Here is a 17,443-nt window from a genome sequence, read left to right on the forward strand (position 1 = left end):
TGGATGTGACCCATATGCAGAGTTCTTGTCTTTTCCCTGAGGAAGGAGTGGAGTCACTCCGAAACGTGTTGGATCAATTAGAATAGTATCTCTGCAATCATGTATACAAATGGTGATATTACAACATATTTTTATGGCCAGTCAAACACAGTCATACTGGGTATCCTTATCATGTAATTTCATATTCTGATGTTGATGCTGTACTATGACTCTGAATGATGTATTGTATTGTATGTCTATGTGTTATAACAATTGTTTGACAAATAAAAAGTTTGTACTTTTTTTTTAAAAAACTTCTTTGGTATAATTAAGCCTTCAAAGTCCCAAGCCTTAGGGGGTCCCCCTTTTCTCACCTATATTGTAATTTTAGGGATGGTGGCTTACAATCAGGAACTTCCCTCTTTTTTCTCCTTGGTTGTGGACACAGGTCAGCATGGGCACCCTGTGGCTATGCAGACTCATACACGACAAATTGCAATGCCAATTTTTTCTGTTTTTAACACATCAATTTCAGGGACAACATGTTTACTTGCTGCCTAATGTATCCCACCAACTTTGAGATGCCTTTGTAACAAGATAATCAATATTGTTCATTTCACCTGTCCGTGGTCATAATATTATGGCTGATTGGTGTATAGCCTATATCAGCCTTTCTCAACTTTTTCAACCCAGAGGAACCCTTGAAATAACGTTCTGATCTTAGGGAACCCCTACTAATACTTTATCTGAAACTCAAGATACATTAGCGTGGTGGTCAGTGGGAAGTATGATCCTTACACTTGTGGTCATTGGGAAGAATTACCCCCTTATAGATGGCTAAAAAGATCAATGGTGTCAGTGGGAACTTATCTGAGAGACAGATGTTGCTCATTTCTGAAGGAACCCCTAGCAACCTCTGGAGGAACCCTTAGGTTCCTTAGAACCATGGTTGAGAAACCCTGGTGTAGTTTATACTAAAAAAACAAAAGTTGCAATTGTTTTTTACTCAAGGAACCCCTAGAAACCTCTGGAGGAACCCTTGAGTTCCTTAGAACCATGGTTGAGAAACTCTGGTGTAGGTTATACTAAAAAAACAAAAGTTGCAATTGTTTTTTACTCAAGGAACCCCTAACAACCCCTTGAGGAACCCCAGGGTTCCATGGAACCCTGGTTGAGAAACCCTGGCCTATATGATCACTAGGGAGGGAAGACTGAGGAAATGTTTCTTCCTGCCTGCACCAGGATGATGACACCTTCCCTGCCTAGGCAAAGGCACTTGTCTGGAGCTTAAGAATTGTTTTTCAGTAATAAGAGTTGGAGTGGATATTTTGCCATGTCAGGAACGTATTCATGCAGACTCGTAAAGTCCACTTTAAACATCTGGAAACAATAATGTATTTTTCTTCAATGCTCATTTTTAGATGCAAAGTCATTTCTACAGCAATCAGGGGCAGACGTCAACATTTTCTGTTCTACACAGCTTATACGGGGGGCTGGTGTCATGGTATAGGACTTTCTATATATGCATTTGATACTTGATATTTCCATCCTCTCCTCCATGCGGCATCTGCCTGCACTTTATTTATTTACCGTGTTAGCTGCATGAGTCAGGTCTATAATTGACATGACACAGCTCCCCGCCAGTTTTCTGTCCTGCCTTCTCCTTCCTCCTGTAGGCCTCTAGTAGCACATAGAGGCCAGCACAGTCATGCGGCCTGACCAGCGAGAACAGACCAGTCACAACAGGCAAGCACTGAGAGATTTTCCTGGTATTGTTGAGATCCTGGGACTGCCAAGACAGGCACAGCTCTCCTGGACTGGGGAACATTTCAGCTCACTGCAGAAACAATATTGGGACAATTTTTCCATCAGTACGGAATAACTGAATGTGATTGCAAAGCTCCCAACTGTCCCTGATTTCGAGGAACTGTCCCTGATTTCGAGGAACTGCCCCTGATTTGGAACAAAATTCCCTCTGTCCCTCTTTCCTTCTCATTCGTCTCTCATTTTGGTCTGAGCTATATAGTTGTATATATAATGGACTAATTATCTATCAAAAAGTCTTTCACAGCGCTAAACCTTTTGTCCAATTTTGAAATTGCTGCATCTGTAAATTTCAGAAGCCAGTATAAAGGAACAGTAATGGTAAAAAAAGCACTTGTGGGTTTCACTAATCTATTATTATTATTATTATTATTATACAGGACTTATATAGCGCTGACAGTTTGCTCAGCGCTTTACATTATGGAGGGAGACAGTACAGTAACAATACAGTTCAAAACAAGAGGGATTAGAGGGCCCTGCTCCTTGGAGCTTACAATCTCTGAGAGAGGGGATAGTGGTACAAGAGGTAATTAGCTGTGGGAGATGGAGTGGTAGGAAGAGTAGGGGATTCCAGGTTTAGCTGGGGTCGGGGTAGGCTTCCCTGAAGAGATGGGTTTTCAGAGTGCGCCTAAAAGTGAGCAGAGTAGGCGATAGCCTGATAGATTGGGGTAGGGAGTTCCAGAGGATGGGTGAAGCCCTTGAGAAATCCTGGAGACGAGCATGGGAGGAGGACACAAGGGACTAGAGAGTAGTAGGTCCTGCGAGGAGCGGAGAGTACGGTTTGGGTGGTATTTAGAGACAAGGTCGGTGATGTAATTTGGGGCAGTGTTATGAATGGCTTTATACGTCAGTGTTAGTGTTTTGAATTTTATCCATTGGGCAATTGGAAGCCAGTGGAAGGATTGGCAGAGGGGGGTGGCGGATACGGAACGGTTAGTAAGGTGAATGAGTCTGGCAGCAGCATTCATGATGGACTGGAGTGGGGATAGCCTGTGGTGAGGTAAGCCGGTGAGGAGGGAGTTACAGTAGTCAAGGCGTGGTATAACAAGGGAGTGAATGAGTTGCTTAGTGGTTTCCGAGGTTAGGAACGGGCGTATCTTGGAGATGTTGCGGAGGTGAAGTCTACATGAGTTTGTCAGTGATTGGACCTGGGGCTGAAAGGACAGATTAGAGTCTAGGATTACACCTAGTACCTTGGCGTGAGGGGTGGGACTGATGATTGTGTTGTGGATCTTGATGGAGAAGTTGGGGGGGGGTGAATACTAGAAGCTCAGTTTTGGAAAGGTTGAGTTTGAGGAAGTGGAGTGACATCCAGTCTGATATGTCACTTAGTAGGCCGGTGATGCGATTGGAGACTGAGGTGAGGGGTAGAGAGATAGATTTGTGTGTCGTCGGCATAGAGATGGTAGTTGAAGCCGTGGGAGTTTATCAGTTGGCCAAGGGAGGAAGTGTAGATGGAGAAGAGGAGGGGTCCGAGGACAGAACCTTGAGGGACCCCAACAGAGAGAGGGAGTGAAGGGGAGGTGGCAGCGTTATAGGTAACACTGAAGGAGCGCTGCGATAGATAGGAGGAGAAGCAGGAGAGAGCAGAGTCTCTGAGGCTAAATACCTTTCCTAATAGGCGTCCCTCGTCCCCATCTCAAAAAGTTGTGAGGTATGTTGTTGGTCCAGTCGACCAATGAGCAACGAGAATTTGATTCCTTTTGGTGATTAACCCTTGCACTGCTCATTGATCAATAGAAGTGATTGAAGATGTGGAATTGATTTAAAGCCCCACCCTTGCAATTTTTTTTCTTAGATTGGTAAAAGCCAATATTTCACGTCTGGAGGAAAAGAAAATTAATCTCCAAACACGGAAAGGTTTCTTCACAGTGAGAGCTGTGAAAATGTGGAATAGACTCCCTCAAGAGTTGGTTCTGGCCAGCTCAGTGGATTGCTTTAAAAAAGTCCTGGATGATTTCCTAGATACACAGAATATAACTGGATACTAACATTTATAAGTAAAGTTGATCCAGGGAATATCCGATTGCCTCTCGGGGGATCAGGAAGGAATTTTTCCCCTGCAGGAGCAAATTGGATCATGCCTTGCTGGGGTTTTTTTGCCTTCCTCTGTATCAACTGTGGGTATAGGATTATAACTTTTTTTTTTTAATGGTTGAACTGGATGGACTTTTGTCTTTTTTCAGCCAGACTAACTATGTAACATCTATCTTTGACCCTGCAGGGGAGATCACTTCCTGCGATACCCATAGATGTAACAGGGAGGGAACATACAATATAATAGGAAATGCATAACAACTCTGCCAAGTTTTTGGCACTGGGAAGATTTCTATTCACTGCCTGTCTATAAAAACAACAGGAAGTGAGATAAAATTATCTCTTGGCTGCCTCTAGAACAAGAGCCTGTATTGGAAGATTTCCCCTCTGTCCCTGTTTTGGTGACAACTTAAAATTTGGAATTTTTCATCACTTTCTGTCTGGATAATAGTAGTCACCAGGACAAACAGAGAGGGTTTTTGTATAAACAAGCTCTAAGTGCAGAACTGGTTAAAACATTCCTTTCAATAATGACAGCCAATATTGGCAGAAGTCAGGACATTGAGATTGGCTCTGTTGGAAAACTGGTGGAAAGGAGAAAAGGTGGGTGGGGTTGGCCAGCTTGGCAGTTGTGAGTCTCTCATCTGGACTACATGCCTTGCACCCCAGTGACCCTGTGGCTTTTGGGCCAGGTGTTTGCCATGACCTGTCAGACCTGGCCTGCAGCCACAGAATTGGGGTCCTCATGCAACTCAGTGGTGAACAAGACAAGTATGAGCTTCCGGCTGAAGAAGGTGAACTCAAGCGGTGTAGGACCTTCATGGTAGGCCCTGTGCCTAACTATGTAGAACTCTGTAGGGGAGCTGCCTTCACCATCCATCCACCACCTAGGACCCTTTGACTATGGACTTCCCTGTCTCCATTTGTCTCTTCTTCGCCACCGTATTTTGAACTCATTACAATTGTACGCTTATTCCTCTATTTGTATTTCTCCTGCTGTGTCCGTCATTTGTCACTAACCTATCTAGACTCTTCACCTGTGGTCCTCTCCCAGCGCCATTTTGTTTTTCGTTTGTACCTGTGCCTAACTAACTTAACAACCCATTGACTGTGGGAGGGGGGTGCATTACTGCTTGCAGTCTTCCAGTAGGCACTAGCTTAACAACCCATGGCCTAAAGGGGAAGCTCTTCTGTTATATATATATATATATATATATATATATAATCTGCCTAGAGTACAATTTGTAATTATGACCGCCCTGAATTAATGACATATAGAGATATACAATGGAGAAATCTGCTGTGTGTGCAGTAGGTGATCAGCTGGAATAAATGAGACAAGACAAACAGCCTGCGTTCCGGTTCTTAATTGTCAGGCATCCGTTGTGCTTTCTGTATTAATCAGATCACAGTGATTTCCATAGCGGGCTCATCGACAAGTGAGATTTTGATTGCCTGCTTATATCAGATGTACAGCCGTCAGCGTGTTGCTTCTAGTGCTGCTTCTGACTTCATTAGCGACAAAGGATTTCAAACGTAACAAATGTTGCTATATTTACAACACAGGAGGCCTCCAGTGTTGTGTTCAATCATGGTGCCTGGGGATAAATACTGCATGCAGTATCCAGCAGGAGCCCCAAAGAGAACAACATCAGGAACAATGCCCGATCATCTGGACCATGAAGCTTACACAACATGGGCTTCCAAATTTTCACCAACATGTCGTTTTAAGGGAAGTCTGGCCTGGGAAAAATATGGAGGATGTCGTTTCCTACCTCCTTCTGAAAATACTAGTTGCCTGGCTGTCTGTGTCAAACCCAAACTCCTGACCGGGGATAATAATGCAACCAGGGAAGTTAAAGGAAATCCAGAACTTGTTCTGGGTCAATGACTTGGAAAGTATTGCCTGTCAATCAACAGCAGACCAACTTGCATTATAAAAAGGAAAGTTCAGTGTTTATTTCAGTGTATGGTTCTTTTACAGGATTAGTGCACTTTTAGACAAAACAAATCCTCCTGGCCCCTGACCTAAAGTACCCCCACATCCCTGTAGCACTACCCGCTTAGGAGTTGCTGAGTTTTGAGTCCCTCTATAGTCCTGCACAGCCAGGCAACATGTACTTTCCTCAGACCTTCAACAAAGGAGACAGTAAATAGTCCTTGAGCTTGTTTTTTTGGATTTTATTAAGGGGTGTTGAACTTGGATGGGGTTGAGGGATACATAAGATGCCCAAGGAACTGTTAAATGGAGGACAACTTCCTGAAACTATGTACAAGTCCACAGAAGGGGTTCTCTTCTTGAAGAGCTCTCCAGCCTCTCCTGGTTTACCACCACAAACTCCAGATAGTTCTCTATCCAGCTGTCTGGGGGAATCCCTGGACAAGGGGATCTGGAACCTGTTGCATTAAAGCACAGTCCAGCTGGGGGCTAGTTAGGTTTCCCACCCAAATGCCCTCTCTTCTACTCCGGTTAAGGGGGTGTAGAAATACTCACTGTCCTTCCTCTGCAAGCTGCAGGTTGGTAGATGCTTTCAAGCCTTCTGCTGGGATGGCTCCTTCCTTAGCTCCATAGATGTCCCTCGCTCAGGGGGCCAGTGAGGTTCAGCTTTCCTCCTGCTCGGATCCTTCCTGGAGGCAGGCCCCTTCCCACTGGGCCCCCTCCCAGGCTCCACACTCCAGCTCCTGCTCTCACATCTTTTCCCAGAACTCTCCTGTTACTGAGGAGGCTCATTCACTCTTAAAGGCTGTCCTGTCCCCATGCCAAACCTCCTACCTGGGGATTGACCAGGGTCCCTCAAGAGTGCAGACAAGCTCCTCCTCCTCACCCCTGCCCACTGAGTTCCAGAGACTTTTCCAAGTCTCTAGATCAGGGGAAGGTATCAGAAAGCTGAACTGCAGAGCCTCTCAGCCCTGATCTGAATCTGACCCCTCTGACTATCACCCAGGCTGCTACTCTCTAACTAAAAAAATAGTTAGTTAACTCCCCCTAGCTTACTAGGAAGGTGCTACATCCCCTTCCACAAATGTATTGTATATTCATGCTGCAATATTTCCACCATCCTGCAAAACTTGTTTGAGCTAATTAAACCTACGCGGTCCACATAGAGTTCTATGGGATCGTCTCCTCCAATGGTAGGGGCTGCACAGGAGCAGCCATTGCAAATACATTTTTGGGGGATGAACACAGCGACAGGAAGGTCATGGGATAGAGGTATGTATTCATCTGGGGTGGGGTACTTTAGGTCAGTGGAGATAACAATGCATTCTCTGATAGTAAACATGGGGGTCTATTTATAAAGCAGTAAATGTGACGTTCGCCAAACATTCTATGGTGGAAAATCAATCACTGTCTTTTAAAAAACATAGACCCAGAAATTCACCTGCAGAGAATGCTTACTGAGCATCAGATTCACTGCTTTATAAATCTGCCTCTTATTCCTGTTAGACACAATGCAGCCTTTGTATGGCATCAGGCTGAATCCTTGTTGACAGCCACCTCAACAGGAATTAATGGATCACAACACAGTTAATCCCGTACATTTAGAGCAATTAAAACCCTCACGTGGGGTTGAGCTATTATTCATTTATACCTAATTAAAATTTCTATCAAATGGAGTCCAAGGTACAGTGATCCCTAAACTTTTCTGAGCCATGAAAGCTGAGCTATCTTCATATTTTAATGGCCATCTATCCTGGCAAACCTGGTTGAAAAAAATGCCAAATGTTGAAGTGCTGATAAAACTTTCATACAATGACTACTTTTTGACAACCTCTGCTGCCATTTAAATAACTAAGTGCCGAGGCACAGGTCACATGAGTTCATGAAGGACTGGTATTTTGCCTTACTTTGGAGAGAAACCATTTAGGTATTAATAAAATTGCATATTATAAATATATATACACTATATAACCAAAAGTATTGGGCCAGCCCTCCAAATCATTGGATTCGGGTGTTCCAATCACCTCCATGGCCACAGGTGTATAAAATCATCACCTAGGCATGCAGACTGCTTCTACAAACATTTGTGAAAGAATGGGTCGCTCTCAGGAGCTCAGTGACTCCAAGCGTGGTTCCGTGATAGGTTGCCACCTGTGCAATAAGTCCATCCGTGACATTTCCTGGCTACTAAATATTCCACGGTCAACTGTTAGTGGGGTTATAACAAAGTGGAAGCAACTGGGAACAACAGCAACTCAGCCATGAAGTGGTAGGCCACGTAACATGACAGAGCGGGGTCAGCGCATGCTGAAGTGCGCAGAAGTCACCAACTGTCTTTAGAGCTAGTAGCTAAAGACCTCCAAACTTCGTGTGGTCTTCAGATTAGCCCAACAACAGTGCATAGAGAGCTTCATGGAATGGGTTTCCATGGCTGAGCAGCTGCATCCAAGCCTTACATCACCAAGTGCAATGCAAAGCGTCAGATGCATTGGTGTAAAGCATGCCACCTCCGGACAATAGAGCACTGGAGACTGTGTTCTCTGGAGTGACCAATCACGCTTCTCTGTCTGGCAATCCGATGGACGTGTCTGGGTTTGGCGGTTGCCAAGAGAACAGTACTTGCCTGACTGCACTGTGCCAAGTGTAAAATTTGGTGGAGGGGGATTATGGTGTGGGGTTGTTTTTTAGGGGTTGGGCTTGGCCCCTTAGTTCCAGTGAAGGGAATTCCTAAGGCATCAGCATACCAAGACAGTTTGGACAATTTCATGCTCCTAACTTTGTGGAAACAGTTTGGGGATGGTCCCTTCCTGTTCCAACATGACTGCGCACCAGTGCACAAAGCAAGGTCCATAAAGACATGGATGAGCGAGTTTGGGGTGGAGGAACTTGACTGGCCTGCACAGAGTCCTGACCTCAACCCGATAGAACACCTTTTGGATGAATTAGAGCAGAGACTGTGAGCCAGGCCTTCTCGTCCGACATCAGTGCCTGACCTCACAAATGTGCTTCTGGAAAAATGGTCCAACCTTCCCATAGACACCCTCCTAAACCTTGTGGACGGCCTTCCCAGAAGAGTTGAAGCTGTTATAGCTGCAAAGGGCGGGGCCAACTCAATATTGAACCCTACAGACTAAGACTGGGATGTCATTAAAGATCATGTGCGTGTAAAGGCAGGCGTTGTGCGTGTGTTTGTATATATATATATATATATATATATATATATATATACACACACACCGATCAGTCAAGCTGCTATGACCACCCACCAAATATTGAGTAGGTCCCATCTTTGCCACCAGAAACAACCCTGACCCATCACAGCATGGACACGGTTTTTCCAACACATGCCACAGATGCTCCACTGGATTGAGATCTGGAGCATTTGGAGGCCAAGCCAAAATCAAACTCATTGTTGTGTTCCTCAAACTATTCTTGGCCCAATTTTGCAGTGTGGCAGGGTGCATTATCCTGCTGAAAGAGGCCTATGCCATCAGGGAATACTATTTCCATGAAGGGGTGTACTTGGTCACCAACAATGTTTAGGTAGGTGGTAGGCAGAAGGTTTCCCAGCAGAACATTGCCAAAAGCATCACACTACACTGTCAGTGGCCATAAAGTTATGGATGATCAGTGTATATTTCTAAGCATATAATTCAGGAGCTCATGGGAACTGTAGTCAAGATAAAGTTATTTGTTTGTGGAAAAAAACATTTACCACAGATACATAGACATGCCAGGTAGTGCTGGATACAGGAGAGAATGGCTTAGAGACAGTCTGATATGTGGAGCTTATGGTAAGCTTTTAGGACATTTTTAAAGCCCAATTGAAGTCTCACACTCTTTTATCTCTAAATTATTATTATTATTATTATTATTATTATTAATAATAATAATAATAATAATAATAATAATAATATACAGGATTTATATAGCGCCAACAGTTTGCAATTGTCCTGTTCCTTTGCATGTTAAGATTTGTTACTGATTTTGGAGTGAAATACTTCCTCTATTTTGGCAAAATGCTGCTTTCTGCCCTCACACTGCAGTGCTCTGTGCTGGCAGAGCTGAGTAACAACCACACCCCTCATCACATTAAAAATACAGTTAATCTACATTTTTGAAATGCATTTAGAAATATATGTAAAAAATATATATTAAAATGACTTTTTTATATGTTAAAAACAATCTGAAGAATATATTTAAAAAATATATATTTTTAAAAATATTTTTCAGATATTTTGTAATATATTAAAAGCGCATTCAATATATTGAAATATATTTTGAAATATATTGAATATGGCCAAAATTGTAGCATTTCAAATATATGTCAATATAATTGGGAAGAATATTTTTAAAATATATTTTTCTTCCATGTGGGTCATGCCCAAGATTATCATTATTTTAAAACTTTTATGTAACTGTAACCCTGAAGAATGGGAATGTTTGCTGTATTCCCCAGATGTGACACATTGTTAGTCTAACAAGCCTGATAGCTTGAACCAGGAAAGCAGCAATCCATACGATAATTACTAGGTGATAATGACTGGATTATGATTTCACTGAGTGCTTCCCTAATTAAGAGGCAAAAACACCAACGTGTTAATTAGTGTTGAACATAGCCTTGGAGATCTTTCCGTTTTAAAATTTGACTACCTGCTCCATTAGGGAAAACGGGTGTAAAATGATCCTGTGACTGGGAAATACGAGTTAAAAGCTGGTTTATTGGGGATGGGGAGGGGGACGGGGAGTTGACAGGCTTGTATAGCTTCTAAATGTCCCTGTTTTAACAGGACGGAGCCTCTTTGAGCACCAAATTCCTCTGTCTAGCATTATTCTTCAGTTGCTCCTCTTTTTTGGCCTTCAAAACGGAGTGGTTAAGCACTTATCCAAACTTATGGCCCTATGAATGTTTCATGGGATGAGTAACTGGGTTCATTGCCTAGGCTGTTTTTGTGTGTTGACGTCCCTCTTTGTACCCGGGACAACTGTTCCTGAATTTTATCAGATGACTCTGATGAGTGCAGAGCACAGCTTTAACATGGACAGCAGAGCCCGTTGATCTCCTAGTGTAATCTTCAATTAATGTGACAACCAGGGGCGGACTGACCATTTGGAAACTTGGGCACTGCCCGAAGGCCCGGGGAGAGTAGGGGGCCCCATGAGATGCCCCTGGTACCTTTTTCATAGGCTTTTTTGAGTTTGGGCAAGGACACAGGGGCCCCATGATCCCCTATTGCCCGGGGGCCCCATGAGTTGTCAGTCCGCCCCTGGTGACAACTCAGTCCTGCTCTTCATTAATTTATGAGTGAAAGATACAGTTGTAGCCATCATTCATAAATTAGTGTACTATGTGAATTATAAACCTGTTAACAATTGATAAATAAAAGTTGAATGTAAGTTTTAATGGGACAACTGGTGACAGATATACTGTGAAACCTGACAAATTGACGGCATTTGTGTATCGTTTTGGAAGTTGCCTTATTTATTGGTATAACTTCTGGTGTAAGCGCACAGCTGTTGTCCCAGATTGAACCTTGCTTGTTACTACAGTCACTAACCCAAGGCCATCTGCTCGTCCTTGCTTCTTATCTGCTGCTCTGTTGCTTCTTCTTGACTGACTCTGGACCAGCATCTAACCTGGTTTGCTCTGATCCTACCTGTCCACCTTGGTCCCAGTAGACTACTTGCTCCCATCCACTGCTACCATACAGGGTATTGCTGCTATTTCAGGTGGGCATTTCTTCCTATTATAGGTGATTGTAGCCGTATTAGTGCTCTTGAGATAGAAACAATTGAGTACTGTCCGTCATACTTTTTTTTATTTGCACTAACATACAATTTTCAGGACAAGCTTTTGGGGTATGTCCCCTTCTTCAAGGTCCAAGACATACCCCAAAAGCTTGTCTTGAAAACTGTATGTTAGTGCAAATAAAAAAAGTATCACACTATAGAGGGATATGCTTTGTCCATATTTCACGTCTGAAGTTTATAACCACTTTAATGAAGTTGGTGACACCATAAAGCCCAAATTACCTGGACAAGGACATTTAAAGAAGTTAGTAAAGTTGACCATCTAACTGTGTCTTCTGCACCAGGTTCTCCCCCAAACAGAAAAGCTTTAACCGCTTCCCGACCACCCTATAGCAGAAATACTGCTACAGGGCGGCACAGGTGCGCAAAATCACGTACGGTATATATACGTGATCACTGTATTAGTGTCACTGGGGATGTCAGTGACACCAATTCAGTTCCCCCCCGTGTCAGAATGTCCATCGCGGTCCCCCAATCTTGCAGTCAGGCTATAAGTTACTGATCGCCGCCATTACTAGTAAAAATGAAAAAAAAAAATGCCCATCAGTGCCACCTACCAGTGCCTCCTCATCAGTGCCCATCAGTGCCACCTATCAGAGCCCATCAGTGCAGCCTATCAGTGCCCATCACTGCAGCCTCATTAGTGCATATCAGTGAAGGAGAAAAATCACTTATTTACAAAATTTTATAACAAAAACTAAGAAAAAAACTTTTTTTTTTTCAAAATTTTTAGTTGTTTTTGGTTTGTTTAGCAAAAAAAAAACCGCAGAGGTGATTAAATACCACCAATAGAAAGCTCTATCTGTCTTAAAAAAATGATAAAAATTTCATATGGGTACAGTGTTGCATGACCGCGCAATTGTCATTCAAATTGTGACAGCGCTGAAAGCTGAAAATCAGCCTGGGCAGGAAGGGGGTATAAGTGCCCTGTAGGCACATGGTTAATTGCCCATGCCTTCCTGATTAAGAGGGGAGATGGGGAATCAGGTTTTTGAATCTGCCCAATTGATTTGTTTCTGAATGATGCCTATTCGACTCTGTTATACGTTGTTCCACAGATTTAGGATCATCTGATCCAGCCTCCTACCTACACCTCCTCCCACCATGCCACCAAACAAGCCTACTTCGTTACCCTCATCAACACCCTCTCCACCTGTCCTCGCCGGCTCTTCTCCACTTTCAGCTCCCTACCCCCCACCCAGTACCTCACTCACCGCCCATGAGATTGCCAATCACTTCCAAAACAAGATTGATGCAATCCGTAAGGATATCGCCAATGCTCAACCTACCTCCCCACCTAGCCTCCCTCCCACTATAACCCCATCAACTCTCCCCTCCTCTGACCTCGCAACCGCCCTGCCCCCCACCACACCTAACATCCCGCACACCTTATCCTCCCCAACACTCCGCTCCTTCAGCACTGCTACCACTGAGGAGGTCACTAAGGTCTTCTCAGAAGCCCGCCTCACCACTTGCCCCCTTGACCCTGTCCCCACAGAACTCCTCTGGTCACCCTCCTCCTCCATCCTACGCTCCCTCACCCACATCTTCAATCTCTCACTCTCCACTGGCGCATTCCCCTCCCCCCTAAAGCAAGCGCACATCACTCCCATACTCCAAAAACCCTCCCTGGACCCCACCGACCTGAACAACCTTAGACCCATCTCCCTGCTGCCATTTACTTCCAAGCTCCTTGAGCACTTAGTCTACAATCGCCTAAGCGCCCACCTCACTGACAACAACCTCCTCGATCCACTACAGTCTGGCTTCCGTCCCCTACACTCCACTGAAACCGCCCTACTCAAACTCACTAACGACCTGCTATCCGCCAAAGCTAATGGCCACTACTCAGCCCTCTTACTCCTCGACCTTTCCATGGCCTTCGACACAGTTGACCACCCCCTCCTCCTTAATAAACTACACTCCCTTGGCATCAGAGACTCTGCTCTCTCCTGGCTCTCCTCCTATCTATCCCAACGCTCCTTCAGCATTACCTATAACGCCACCGCCTCCCCCTCTCTCCCCCTCTCTGTTGGGGTCCCCCAAGGCTCTGTCCTTGGGCCCCTTCTCTTCTCCATCTACACCGCCTCCCTCGGCAAACTGATACACTCCCACGGCAGACTGCAGGACTTCACCAGGACTTCCCCCATCCTCTGGAACTCTCCACCCCAATCCATCAGACTGTCACCTTCCCTCCTCACCTTCAGGCACACCCTGAAAACCTATCTCTTCAGGAAAACCTACCCTACCCTCACCTAATTGCTTATCTACACTCTACACTCCTCCTACTACTCCATCCCCCACAGCCATTTCCTCCTGTACCACTATCCCCTCCCTCCTAGATTGTAAGCTCAAAAGAGTAGGGCCCTCATACCCCTCATGTTTTGTCTTGTTACTGTATTGTCTCATGTTCTGTCCCCCACTATAATGTACAGCGCTGAGCAAACCTTCTGGCGCTATATAAATAATGTATAATAATAATAATAATCCAGCCATAACAGGCCAGATTGAGAGACTATCATCTATGGGCACCTTTAAGTGGACCTTTCCCTCTTAAACCTAAAAATCTTAGGTGTATCTCTAATCATTCTGAAGTCAAATATAAAAACAATGGTTTATCTGTTTCCTTATGCATAGATGTTTTGTAGCTCCTGGTTTCCCTGAGGCACTGGTGATGTAGCTCTGCCCATACCGGTGCCCCCTGGGTAGGCCACATCACCAGATCTTCTTTCCCCCTAGATTTTGCCGTTAAAAATGCTTTTCTTTTTATTCAGAACATGAAGGACCAGACTACTAACTTCAATGTTTACTACTAAATAGACTGAAGGGGTCCCAGTTTATGACACCATGTCTCCAATACGGGCAGCACAGTGGCTAAATGGTTAGCACTTCTGCCTGGCATTACTAGGGTCGTCGGTTCAAATCCCAACCACAGCACCACCTGCCTGGAGTTTGCATGTTCTCCCTGTGCCTGCTGGGTTTCCTCCAGGTACTCCGGTTTCCTTCCACACTCCAAAGACATGCTGGTAGGTTAATTGGATCCTGTCTAAATTGGCCCTAGTATGTGTATGTATGAATGTGAATTAGGGACCTTAGATTGTACACCCCTTGAGGGTTAGGGACTGATGTGAATGTACAATATATATGTAAAGCGCTGCGTAAATTGACGGTGCTATATAAGTACCTGAAATAAATAATAAATATCTGGGTTCTCCCAGTTTAAAAGACACATATGAATGGTTGTCTTCCATGCTTCACTCTTTGACCAAGGTACGTAACAGTCTGCTCTGCCTTCATCAGTCAGGGATGCTTATGCCAGTCACAAGATTAAATAAAAAAAAAACCTTGCCAACCAATCACTTTCCTGCACTAGTCTGCTTGTCTACATTCACAGTCTGCTCATTTATGAAAAAAAAAATCACCTACACAATCAAAACCTGTTTATCTAGCATTAGTAATTTTCATTTATACTGTAACTCAGCCTTTCTCAACAAGGGTACCCTGGGGTGCCTTGAGGCTTCTTCAGGGGTGCCTTGGCAAAATGTCTAAAAAAGCCAGCGTGTGGAACAAGCATGCCTTTTAGCTACACAAAGTCACAGGTTTTCATTGTGCACCATTATTACCTTCTACCGCCGGCATCCTGACAACCAATGACATCATCAGTTGATAGTGAGGATGTCAGCTGCCTGCACAAAATCCTATTCTGCCCCTCTCCTGCCCCTCTCCATCAGTGCTGGGGTCACATTAGCTCAGTGATGGAGAAAAAATGAGAGAGAAGAGAAACAATGGGATACTAGTCAGTACTAGTGTGCAAAAGTGTATTTGCTTTGGAAGAATAAATTGCCTCTAATGTTGAGTGTCCTACATGTGTGGATGTTGCTGCGTTATATAAAACTATTAGAATAGTTTTTCACATTTTAGAATGGGGTGCCTCGGGACTGTCTATAATTTTAAAGGGTGCCTCGGGACTGTCCATAATTTTAAAGGGTGCCTCGGGACTGTCCATAATTTTAAAGGGTGCCTCGGGACTGTCCATAATTTTAAAGGGTGCCTTGGGACTGTCCATATTTTTAAAGGGTGCCTTGGGACTGTCCATAATTTTAAAGGGTGCCTTGGGACTGTCCATATTTTTAAAGGGTGCCTTGGGACTGTACATAATTTTTAAGGGTGCCTCGGGACTGTCCATATTTTTAAAGGGTGCCTTGTGACTGTCCATATTAAAGGGTGCCTCAGAACCGTCCATATTAAAGGGTGCCTTGGGACTGTCCATAATTATAAAGGGTGCCTCCGGACTGTCCATAATTTTAAAGGGTGCCTCTGGACTGTCCATATTTTTAAAGGGTGCCTCGGGACTGTCCATATTTTTAAAGGGTGCCTCCGGACTGTCCATATTTTTAAAGGGTGCCTCCAGACTGTCCATAATTTCAAAAGGGTGTCTTGGGACTGTCCATAATTTAAAGGGTGCTTCAGGACTGTCCATAATTTTAAAGGGTGCTTCTGGACTGTCCATATTTTTAAAGTGTGCCTCTGGACTGTCCATATTTTTAAAGGGTGCCTTGGGACTGTCCATAATTTTAAAGGGTGCTTCTGGACTGTCCATATTTTTAAAGGGTGCCTCGGGACTGTCCATAATTTTAAAGGGTGCCTCGGGACTATCCATAATTTTAAAGGGTGCCTCGGGACTTTCCATAATTTTAAAGGGTGCCTTGACTGAAAAAAGGTCGAGAAACACTGCTGTAACTTATTTCAAAATCTCACCTTTCTCAATGTCAATATCATATTTCTATATACAAAATTTTGTAGCTGAAACTTCATAAAATAAATCGTTGGAGAACTTGGTTAGAAGCGGAGATAGTCGGCTGTGATAGGTGCACCACAAACCCACCAACACCTGTATATTAGACTGAATTTAAAATGATACCATTTATTTTAATATATTCCTTTCCTATAAAAGTAACAACTTTAACCTGGCACCATGCTATGAATAGAAGTGACTGTAATATTCTATAAATATGGATTTCATCTGAGGATGTCCCTATGAACTGGGGGCAGCTCTGACAACTAAGGATACCTGTCATTAAAATATTTATGTCTTCCGAGCAGGCATTTTTAGGTCATTCTGTTTGCTAAGCCTTTCCCCTTGGCCACTTCTACCAGCCCAGTCAACAAATATAATAAAAGCCTACCGGTTAGGAAGCCCACACAAGACTTACCCATTTTTTTGAAGGTTCTCAGCTCATGGCTCTTGGTGGACTGGACCTGCTCTGCCACCACTTCAGGTTCCTCCTGGTACTTCTTCTTCTTCCCCCCACATAATGTGCTCCAGAAGCCAGGCATTTCATGCCTTTTGCTGTGTCCTTCTTGGTTGCCCACCTCCTGCCCCTCTGTGCCACCAAAAATTCTCTCCGATTCCCTTCCACTTGGGTCCCTAGCACTCTGCAGTCCCTCCTATGACATTACGCTCTCTCACTAACTGGAGTCTGCACATAGCCCAGCGTCTACCTCTCAGTTTCTCCCTGCCTGTCTCTGGAGCCTTTGTGTGTGATCAGCCTCAGTCCAGCCTCCTTCCCTTGCTCCTCCTCAGCACTGATTTTCCAGTCTTTGGCTGACTTACTCCCCTGGAGTCGCATTTCACCATCACAGTCACTCTCTATCTTCTTAAAGCGCAGCACACAATCTCAGCAGGCTGGGGCTCCATCCATAATGCCACGAGATCCACCACAAATATCAGATAGGAAGAGATTATGTGATGACTACAGTTAAATGTAAATATAAACCCTCACTGAATGGCATTTCGTTTGCTAAAGCACTGTGTATTATAAACAATTGCCTTTTTTGTAAATAACTCTTTTA

General features: G+C 44.1%; 1 protein-coding gene across 1 annotated transcript in view; it reads right to left on the reverse strand.

Annotated features, from left to right (window-relative positions):
• The window catches only part of PLCD3 (phospholipase C delta 3), a 71,991-nt gene extending 54,844 nt beyond the window's left edge, over nucleotides 1-17,147 (reverse strand). Inside the window, exon 1 of the mRNA XM_089674577.1 lies at nucleotides 16,804-17,147. Within this exon, the coding sequence (XP_089530703.1) occupies nucleotides 16,804-16,927 (124 nt within the window). The 5' untranslated portion in view covers nucleotides 16,928-17,147. The remainder of the gene's footprint in view (nucleotides 1-16,803) is intronic.
• Between the last annotated feature and the right edge of the window lie 296 nt (nucleotides 17,148-17,443).

Source organism: Staurois parvus, unplaced genomic scaffold (genome assembly GCF_062004578.1).
Source record: "Staurois parvus isolate SC_StPar_1 unplaced genomic scaffold, SC_StPar_1.0 ptg000151l, whole genome shotgun sequence".
NCBI classification, from domain to species: domain Eukaryota; kingdom Metazoa; phylum Chordata; class Amphibia; order Anura; family Ranidae; genus Staurois; species Staurois parvus.